This window comes from Rhinolophus ferrumequinum, chromosome 9 (assembly GCF_004115265.2).
Source record: "Rhinolophus ferrumequinum isolate MPI-CBG mRhiFer1 chromosome 9, mRhiFer1_v1.p, whole genome shotgun sequence".
Classification (NCBI taxonomy): Eukaryota; Metazoa; Chordata; class Mammalia; order Chiroptera; family Rhinolophidae; genus Rhinolophus; species Rhinolophus ferrumequinum.
Window position 1 is genome coordinate 473,422 of NC_046292.1, and position 9,362 is coordinate 482,783.

Below are 9,362 nucleotides of genomic sequence, written 5' to 3' on the forward strand. Positions count from 1 at the left end.
TCGGCAACCAATCCTGGGCGACAGGGGGCGCTGGGGGCGGTAGGGGGCGGGGCGCCGGGTACGACGACAACGGCGGCGGCGGCGGCGGCATCGCAGGTGAGCGCAGGGCGGCGGGCTCGGGCCGGCCGCGGGGAATCCGAGCCGGCCGGCTGGCCCTGAGCATCGCCGAGGGGCCGGGCGAGGGACCCCGGGTGCGGCAGGGGGCGGCGCAGGGCCATGCTTCTACGCCAGTCCAGACCCCGGGCCCGGGACCCTGCCCTATCCCTGGGCCTCAGCTGGAGCAGGACAGGGCCCCCACCCCACTCGAGCCTCGGGTCCCAGGCGAGACTGGCAGGACATCTTGGACAGGGTCACGGTCCCACCCTCTGAGCTTGGGGTGCCAGGGTGGGTGCCCCCTTCTCCTGGGGGACTCCTATCATGTCAGCCGCAGGGCTTGGGTGACAGCCTCCTGCTGAGTCCTGACCTTGGGGCTGAAGGCTGCCCCTGGGGGAGCCTTGGTAGCGCCCTGAATCACCCTCTCAGAGCTGGCAGGCTGCCCACCCCTCTGCGTAACCACTGCCCTTCCTGTTTCCAAACTGAACGGCTCCTGGCAGCTCCTGTTGGTTGTTGGCGTGGGCTCTGGGCAGGAAGGCCAGGCCCACAGGATGTCTGGTGGCCAGGAAGGTAGCCCTGAGTGCCCCCCGAGGGCAGAAAACCGAGGCCCTGAGGACGGGAGGGGGTGCTGGAAGTCTCCGGAGAGCCATTTTCCGAGGCCAGGCACTGCTGTTCCCATACCTGAGACAGGGTGAGCTCACCTCCGGGACTCCGCCCAATGCCAGGCATGCTGGGGCCTTGGGGCCTTCAGCACCCACTGGGCCCCATCAGACTTCGGTGGTGGGTGGTGGGCAAGGCAGAGTGTGCTGGCCCATATTCCCCAATGAGAGGACCAAGACTTATGATGGTGAGTGACCTGCCCACAGAGTGGGAGGCAGAGCCTGCACAGGCTTCTAGGTGTCCTGTTCCTGGGTGGGGCTCTTACCACAGCTTGCATGGCCTCCCTCACTGGCGGCCCCCGTAGGGCACTCAGCACCAAAGGCACAGGAATCCCCCAGGCCCAGTGGGATGCGAGTTTGTCCTGGACACCAGGTAAGATGCAGCTGAGTTCCCAGGGCCCATCAGAGCCACACCGCAGTGCCAGCGCTGGGCACCCAGGGAGGCAAGGGCTAGGGTGCGCAGTGGCACCCACTCAGTGCATAGCAGCTTAGATGTTTGTGGAGTGACTGTTTGCATGTAAGTGGAGTCCAGAGCAGGACTCTGTACCAGGGCATTTCCGGGCCGTTCCCGGGCTTGAGGGAGGGCCTGTGGCTGTCTTCACAGTGTGGGAAGACCTTTGTCCCAGCCACCTTTCTGTGCAGGACATGTACAGTTTCAGTAGGAGTGAGAAGACTGGTGTCTGTTCACCTGTCCAGCAAGTGCTGGCCCCCAGCCTCTGCGCTGGCTTTCGGGATGGATGCAGGCAAGGGGATCCAGGCTGCCAGCCCCCTCCCGGCATCCCCTTGCTCCACTGTCTCTTTTTCCATTATCCTCTTACCTACCCTGTTGGAATTTCCCATCTTTGTTATTGTCTGACCCCACCCCACCCCACACTAGAATGTTGCCATGACCAGGCTGGGCTGATTGTCTGTCACTGAGCACCCGAGTGCCTAGAAGAGTGCCTGGCTCTGGGGAGGGATCAGCTCATGATTCTCCAACTAGTAAGAAGAGAGACAGACAGTACACAAGTGAGCGAGGGAACACACATAATAGTGTCTGCTGCGAGTGAGACACAGCAGTGGTTGTACCAGGCCTGAGTGACAAGGAGGAGCCAGGCTCAGGTATGCAGGCACCTGTCCCAGCGAAGGGTATGGCAGGCTCAGCGGGTGTGTCTGAGTGCGCTTCCCCAGCAGGGTGCGGGGGGCTTTCAGTGGGAGCTGTGGGGTCCCAGCTGTTTCTTGCCTGCTGCTCCTGCCCACTCGCCCAGGGAGTGAGCTGACTCTCAGGGAGACAACCCAGCAGCCCGAACCCCCCGCGTCTCAGTCCGTATTGAAAAATGGGAGACTTGGAGTCAGACTTCAACCTGAGAGTCGTCCTCGTCAGTTTCAAGCAGTGTCTCAACGAGAAGGAGGAGGTGCTGCTGGACCACTACCTCACTGGCTGGAGGGGGCTGGTCAGGTGCGTGCCAGGGGCCACTGCCCAGGGCCGGGGCCTTCCTGGCCACACTCCCAAGCGTGGTGGTCCTGCGCGTGCTGGTCTCCCCCTACACCCGGCTGAGTGCCCCCTTCCCCTCCAGATTCCTGAACAGCCTGGGTGCCATCTTCTCCTTCATCTCCAAGGACGTGGTGACAAAGGTGCAGATCTTGGAGCGCCTGCGCAGCAGCCCCCAGCAGGAGCACTACCTCAGCCTGCAGTCCATGGTGGCCTATGAGGTGGGCCACCAGCTGGTGGACCTGCAGCGACGCTCCCGTTACCCCGACTCGGGCTGCCGGACACTGCTACGGCTGCACCGGGCTCTGCGCTGGCTGCAGCTCTTCCTGGAGGGCCTGCGCACCAGCCCTGAGGACGCCAGCACCGCCGTGCTCTGCACCGACTCCTACAACGCCTCACTGGCTGCCTACCACCCCTGGGTCATCCGCCAGGCCGTCACCATGGCCTTCTGCACGCTGCCCACACGCAAGGTCTTCCTGGAGGCCATGAACGTGGGGTCCCCCGAGCAGGCTGTGGAGATGCTGGGCGAAGCCCTGCCCTTCATCGAGCACGTGTACAGTGTCTCCCAGAAGCTCTACACCGAGCACGCCCTGCTGGACCTGCCCTAGGGGCTGGCGGCCCAGGCCGCACGCTTGCCCTCCTCCAGGGCCTGACCATCCCGCCATGGAGCTTTCCAGGCGCCCCAGAAGCGGGAACACTACTGTCCCCCTGCGAGCTGAGCCTGTGGGGAGCAACAGGCCCAGCGTGGCCCCCTTGGGCTGCAGACAGAAAGCAGGTACTGGCCATCTACTCCATACCCGTCCTCTCGCTCTGCCCGTGAGCATCTTAGCTTTATCCTCAGCCAAATCCAGCGTGTGTCCAGTCAGGTGTCACCCAGGTGGGTGAAGTGCAGAAGGCAGGTGGGGGGCAGAATCAGTGTTTGTACGAAAGCTTGAGGGGCTGCCCTGGCCGGCACGTCCAGTCTGTGAAATACAGGAAGCCACCCGTCTTGGGAGTGCAGACTCCTTGCCAGCCGACCTGTCCAGCTGGTGCGTGTCCTTCGCAGGCCTGGGACACACAGTGTCTGTGCCTGGCTGGGCTGCTTCTGGCCCCTCCATACCTGACTGACTGTCCCCAGGGCACGGAGGGGACCCTCAGCAGCAGCTGGCACTGCAGCTCACGCCCTGCTCCTCACCCTGTGGGCTGGGGGCCCATGTGTCCTCAGCAGTGACAGCCGGGAGTTGAAGCCACACACACAGGCCTGCACACGTCAGCTGCCTCCTGGGGCCACACTGCTGCCCGGTTCTCCCCTAGGCAGCTGTGTCTGCACAGCACAGCCCCGAAGCCCCCAGGAGCCCATGACTGCTGGGCCAGCTGGCCTCTCCCTCCCCGGCATCCAGCAAGAAGCTGCATCCCCTCTTCCCTGCCTCTTGCTGTCCCGTCCCCATGGAGCTCAGGACACCCAGGCCGCATGGCACCAGGAGGGTCCTGGACCCCGTGCCTGATAGGCTGGCTGTCAGCCACACCCAGCCCAGCCATCACCGAGCCCTTGGAAGCCTGGCCTGTTTCTCCGACTCTTCACTATGATCAGGGCCTTTTTGGCACCCAAGGGTCAGTGTCCCCATACAACAGATGTGCATAAGCGGAGCCTGTGGGACCCTTGGAAATTATAACACGGGTGGTGGGTTTTCCGAGCTGAATAAATTGCAATTACAGAACCAGGCACTGCACTCCACGACAGGGGTATTGGGTGTGCCAATAACCTGCCCACCAAGGGGGAAGCGGCATGCCTGGGCCACCATGGGGGGGGCGTGGCGCTGCCTGCCTGTCCCTGTGCTTGGTCCCCCCAGCCCCTGCTGAGATCCATGTGATTACCCGTTTACAGGGTAATCAGAGAAAACAGACATGAGTCACCCAAGGGGCTGGGTTGGAAGGCCAGCCATATGCTCTGTGGGAAGACATATGCCCAGGCTGCAGCCAGGGATGCAGGGGCTTCCCTGTGCCACAAGAGCAGCATGTCAGGAAGGGTCATCTCACACTCTGCCCAGTGTCTGGCTCGAATAGCAGGGTCCATGCCAGGCTCTGCTCCTGTGCTCCATACTCAGCAGAGACCAGAGCCCTGTGTGGTGCCAGCAAAGGCCAGTGACTGTAAAGAACTTGCCTGGGAGAACATCCTGGGGTGCACACAGACCATAGAGTGAAGGCTGCACAGGTGAGCATGCACACGGGCACGTGGGTGTCCCATGTGTGCGTGCAGTGGGGGCTCCACACGGCAGGCAGTGGGGATGCACAAGCACCAGGTCCCCAACCCTGTAAATGTCTGCCAGGTCTGCCGGGTTGACATGCCCAGAGCCCCCACCCTGGGGCGTCACCACCTTCCCCAGGGTGCATGGTGCCCGGCAGGCCCCCAGGCCGGAGGAGTCAGGTCCCCCGCACCTGGAGGCGAAGCAGGAACTGCGGCCAGCCCCCACTGCACACCTGCTGCCCTGGCAGCATTTGCTTATGGCCTCGCCTCCCTCCTTTGCATGCAGGCCCATCTGTGAGCTGTGTCTCCCCATAGGGAGGCACGTGCTGTGTCGGGGACCCAGGCCCAGTAGGGCAGGGCCAGCCACAGGGCTCCTGAAGCTGCCAGGTCTCAGGCCCCCCAGGTACACTGTTCCCAGGCAGGCTGGGAGGTCACGCCCCCACCCAGCAGTAGGATGAAGGCCAGGCTGGCCGCTGTCCACGGTCGTCCTGGCTGGTGTGCAGGCCTGTGGACACAGCCCCTCCGTCTGCCCTCTGGGCCTGCAGATGGAGCCACTCCTGCAGTTGCCACCTGACTGCTGACAGTGCCGCCCCAGGGCTGGAGAGAAGGGGTTCCAGGGCCTATGCCCCAGGGAACTGGCACCTCCAAGCCCCTCCCACAGGCGGCTGGAGACCCCAGGACCCTCTGGCAGAGAAGTCCTGGGTGTCCCTCCTCCCCTCCAGGAATGGGGTGGGTGCCACAAGGCTTGGGCATGGGTGGGTAACAAGGTCATGGTCAGTGGCTGCTCAGAGCCTGCCTCGGTCACTGTTGGCTAGAGAGTTTGGTGGCATCAGGATAACAGAATCTGATGTGTGGAAACCCGTGGGCCCAGGAAAGTAAAGACATCTCCAGGGGCCCCCAGGCTAGCAGGTGAGGACGGGTGAGGGTTTTGCTAAGCAAATCCTCCACCCCTCCCTGCCCCAACTCACCATACCTGGGGCCCCCACCTGGCTTGCCCATTCGCCATCCCTGCCAGAAGCTGCCACCTGCCATGTCAGGCCTGGCTCTCCTGGGCCTCACAGCTCTCCTGGGCCTTGGGGCAGGGGCTCCATCGTGCCTGTCCCGGCAGCTGAGGATGCAAGGGGACTACGTGCTAGGTGGGCTCTTCCCCCTGGGCTCGACTGAGGACGCAGATCTCGGCAACAGGACACAGCCCAACACCACCAAATGCACCAGGTAGGGCAGCCGGGGTGACCAAGTGGGGGTGGGTGGGGTGCCCCAGAGCTGGGATGAGGTGCTGGCCACCTGCAGCCCTGTGTGGCCCCAGGTTCTCGTCGCATGGCCTGCTCTGGGCACTGGCTGTGAAGATGGCCGTGGAGGAGATCAACAGAGGGTCCACCCTGCTGCCCGGGCTGCGCCTGGGCTACGACCTCTTCGACACGTGCTCAGAGCCTGTGGTGGCCATGAAGCCCAGCCTCATGTTTATGGCCAAGGCAGGCGGCCATGATGTGGCCGCCTACTGCGACTACACGCGGTACCAGCCCCGTGTGCTGGCCGTCATCGGGCCCCACTCCTCCGAGCTCGCCTTTGTCACCGGCAAGTTCTTCGGTTTCTTCCTCATGCCCCAGGTGCGCCCCACCTCTGCTTGCATCCCCGCCCCTCCCCAGCCCTGCCCACAGAAGCCCCCATGTCAGGATGCACCCCCGGCCACTGCAGGTGAGCTACGGTGCCAGTGTGGACCTGCTGAGCAACCGGGAGACGTTCCCATCCTTCTTCCGCACGGTGCCCAGCGACCGTGTGCAGGTGGCCGCCGTGGTAGAGCTGCTGCAGGAGCTGCAGTGGAGCTGGGTGGCTGCCTTGGGCAGCGACGACACATACGGCCGGCAGGGCCTGCACCTGTTCTCCAGCCTGGCCGGTACGCGGGGCATCTGCATCGCGCACGAGGGCCTGGTGCCGCCCCACGCCCCCCACCTGCATCCGGGCACCCTGCAGGGGCTGCTGAGCCACGTGAGCCGCACTGGCGTGCAGGTGGTGGTGCTGTTCTCCTCTGCCCATGCCGCCCGCACCCTCTTCAGCTACAGCATCCACTGCGGGCTCTCGCCCAAGGTGTGGGTGGCCAGCGAGGCCTGGCTGACCTCGGACCTGGTCATGACTCTGCCCGGCATGGCCCAGGTGGGCACTGTGCTTGGCTTCCTGCAACGGGGCACCCCGATGCCGGCATTCGCGTCCTACGTGCAGACCCGCCTGGCCCTGGCTGCTGACCCTGCCTTCTGCGCCTCACTGGACGCCGAGCAGCCAGGCCTGGAGGAGCACGTGCTGGGGCCGCGCTGCCCCCAGTGCGACCACATCACGCTGGAGAACCTGTCTGCCAGTCTGCTGCACCCCCAGACCTTCGCAGCCTATGCAGCCGTATACGGCGTAGCCCAGGCCCTGCACAACACGCTGCTGTGCACTGCCTCGGGCTGCCCTGTGCGGGAGCCCGTGCGGCCCTGGCAGGTGAGGCCCCTGTGTGTGCCCTGGGGGGACGGCATCGGGATGGGGGGTGGGCTGGAGGTCGCGTGCCCTGTCCACCGCCCACCACTTGCACTGCCATCAGCTCCTAGAGAACATGTACAACCTGAGCTTCCGAGCGCATGGCCAGGCACTGCGGTTTGACACCAGTGGGAACGTGGACATAGATTATGACCTGAAGCTGTGGGTGTGGCAGGACCAGACGCCTGAGCTGCGCACTGTGGGTACCTTCAATGGCCGCCTGCAGTTGCTGCCCTCCCAGATGTGGTGGCACACACCCAGGAACGAGGTGAGTGCCGGGCTGTGTGTCCCCAGTTGCACACCGGCTCCCCCACAGCCTGGAGCAAGCTCTGGCCCCACCTAGGGGGTATCCCCAGGTCCTGGGCAGGTACACAACAGAGCAAAGCCTGAGTCCTGAGGTCTCTGTGCCAGAAGCCAGTGTCCCAGTGCTCACGGAGGTGCAAGAAGGGCCAGGTACGCCATGTGAAGGGCTTCCACTCCTGTTGCTACGACTGTGTGGACTGCAAAGCAGGCAGCTACCTGCGCAACCAAGGTAAGCCCCTCCCAGGCGAGGCCTCCCAGGTGAGCCCCTCCCAGGTGAGGCCCTCCCAGGTGAGCCCCTTCCCTGCGGGCCACACAAGCTGAAGCAAGAGTGGAGGAGGGGACTCGCAGTGTCAGGAGCCTAGAGAGGGTCCTGGAGGCCATTCCCCCAGCACCCTCTCTCCTCCCATACCAGACGACCTCTTCTGCACCCAGTGTGACCAGGACAAGTGGTCCCCAGCCCGGAGCCTGCACTGCTTCCCCCGCAGACCCAGGTTCCTGGCGTGGGGGGAGCCGGCCGTGCTGCTGCTGCTCGTGCTGCTGGGCCTGACTCTGGGCCTGGTGCTGGCAGCCCTGGGGCTATTTGTCCGGCATCGGGACAGCCCACTGGTTCTGGCCTCGGGGGGGCTGCGGGCCTGCTTTGGCCTGGCCTGCCTGGGCCTCGTCTGCCTCAGTGTCCTCCTGTTCCCTGGCCGGCCCGGCCGTGCCAGCTGCCTGGCCCAGCAGCCACTGCTCCACCTCCCACTCACCGGCTGCCTCAGCACGCTCCTCCTGCAGGCGGCCGAGATCTTCACGGAGTCGGAGCTGCCGCCCAGCTGGGTGGGTCAGCTGCGTGGCCACCTGCAGGGGCCCTGGGCCTGGCTGGCGATGCTGCTCGCCATGCTGGTGGAGGTGGCACTGTGCGCCTGGTACCTGGTGGCCTTCCCGCCGGAGGTGGTAACAGACTGGCAGGTGCTGCCCACGGAGGCGCTGATGCACTGTCGCGTGCGCTCCTGGGTCAGCTTTGGCCTGGTGCATGCCACCAACGTCATGCTGGCCTCCCTCTGCTTCCTGGGCACCTTCCTGGTGCAGACCCGGCCTGGCTGCTACAATGGCGCCCGCGGCCTCACCTTTGCCATGCTGGCCTACTTCGTCACCTGGGTCTCCTTTGTGCCCCTCTTTGCCAACGTGCATGTGGCTTACCAGCCCGCTGTGCAGATGGGTGCCAGCCTCCTCTGTGCCCTGGGAATCCTGGTCACCTTCCACCTGCCCAGGTGCTACCTGCTGCTGTGGCGGCCAGAATGCAACACCCCCGAGTTCTTCCTGGGAGGGGGTCCTGGCGGTGCCAGAGAGCGGGGTGGCAGCAGGGATGAAGAGGAGACTCAGAGCAAAAACGAGTGACCCTTGACCTGGCGACCTGACCGAGTGAACCCAGACCTAATGGAGATGACCCCAAACCAAGTCCCTATGCAGTGACCTACAGACTGCACCCAACTCTGCTGAGATTCCCACCTGTAGATTCTGATCCCAGGCTGTTTGCTGACCTTGACCTGACAACGACCCCAGGCATGCAGTGTGCACGTGGGGCTCAGCCCTGAGACCTCACCATCTGGGGCCCCACAGTCAGGCTGTCCTTGTCCAAGGCAAGACCTGCCCAGGAGCCGCAGCTGGAAAAAGTCCTCTAGAGGGCTGCCCTGCAGCCCATACCAAGCTCACGCAAAGCCCCCAGCCAGGCCACTTGAAGGCCAAGCTAGGTGTCACTCACCTGGCTGGGCTATGCCTGGGTTCCCCCACCCAACACCCCTCCCATCATCACTGGAGTGGGGGGCTGGTCAGTGGGCTATAGCTGCCCTGACCATGGGCCCCAGTGCAGGGCAGAGGCCTGCTGAGGCGGAATGGGGCACCCAGCCTCCTCCATCCCTGAGCGAGTAGAACGGGGTCAGCCCACCGCCAGCACCGCGGACAGAGCCCAGGCAGGGTGGGGGGATCAGTACCAAGGCCAGCGCCAGCCGCCAGGACCCCTGGAGCCAGGAGCCAGCACCACGGACAGAAGACTTCCCGCCAGGTCCTTGCAGGCGGCCTGCACAGCGCGTTAGAGCCTTGTCGCTGAGCTGGGACCCAGAGG

At 64.5% G+C, this 9,362-nt stretch overlaps 2 protein-coding genes across 6 annotated transcripts; both read left to right on the forward strand.

The window, feature by feature from the left end:
- The first annotated feature begins 29 nt into the window (after nucleotides 1-29).
- Nucleotides 30-3,922, forward strand: CPTP (ceramide-1-phosphate transfer protein). 2 transcript variants are annotated; one of them, XM_033113743.1, is made up of 3 exons: nucleotides 30-96; nucleotides 2,000-2,190; nucleotides 2,309-3,921. In XM_033113743.1, exons 2-3 carry the CDS (start codon nucleotides 2,069-2,071, stop codon nucleotides 2,829-2,831), a joined length of 645 nt encoding a protein of 214 aa, XP_032969634.1. In that variant the 5' UTR covers nucleotides 30-96; nucleotides 2,000-2,068; the 3' UTR covers nucleotides 2,832-3,921. The 2 variants fall into 2 exon arrangements, with proteins under 2 accessions (XP_032969634.1, XP_032969636.1); XM_033113745.1 differs by lacking the exon at nucleotides 30-96 and adding an exon at nucleotides 114-1,125 and having other exon boundaries at nucleotides 2,309-3,922.
- A 379-nt stretch (nucleotides 3,923-4,301) lies between these two features.
- TAS1R3 (taste 1 receptor member 3) lies at nucleotides 4,302-9,345 on the forward strand. 4 transcript variants are annotated; one of them, XM_033113727.1, is made up of 7 exons: nucleotides 4,302-4,414; nucleotides 5,530-5,662; nucleotides 5,754-6,054; nucleotides 6,143-6,922; nucleotides 7,023-7,226; nucleotides 7,370-7,490; nucleotides 7,674-9,345. In XM_033113727.1, the coding sequence occupies exons 2-7, from the start codon at nucleotides 5,562-5,564 to the stop codon at nucleotides 8,636-8,638; spliced, it is 2,472 nt and encodes an 823-aa protein (XP_032969618.1). In that variant the 5' UTR covers nucleotides 4,302-4,414; nucleotides 5,530-5,561; the 3' UTR covers nucleotides 8,639-9,345. The 4 variants fall into 4 exon arrangements, with proteins under 4 accessions (XP_032969618.1, XP_032969616.1, XP_032969617.1 ...); XM_033113725.1 differs by lacking the exon at nucleotides 4,302-4,414 and having other exon boundaries at nucleotides 5,445-5,662; XM_033113726.1 differs by lacking the exon at nucleotides 4,302-4,414 and having other exon boundaries at nucleotides 5,445-5,662; nucleotides 7,373-7,490.
- Nucleotides 9,346-9,362: the final 17 nt, after the last annotated feature.

Bases quoted from the DNA above. Each gene is read 5' to 3' on its own strand.
- CPTP (XM_033113743.1), top strand. From the start codon at position 2,069: ATGGGAGACTTGGAGTCAGACTTCAACCTGAGAGTCGTCCTCGTCAGT. The intron at 2,191-2,308 runs GTGCGTGCCAGG...CTTCCCCTCCAG, and splicing joins GGCTGGAGGGGGCTGGTCAG to ATTCCTGAACAGCCTGGGTG.
- TAS1R3 (XM_033113725.1), top strand. From the start codon at position 5,478: ATGTCAGGCCTGGCTCTCCTGGGCCTCACAGCTCTCCTGGGCCTTGGG. The intron at 6,055-6,142 runs GTGCGCCCCACC...CGGCCACTGCAG, and splicing joins GTTTCTTCCTCATGCCCCAG to GTGAGCTACGGTGCCAGTGT. The intron at 7,227-7,369 runs GTGAGTGCCGGG...TCTCTGTGCCAG, and splicing joins GGCACACACCCAGGAACGAG to AAGCCAGTGTCCCAGTGCTC.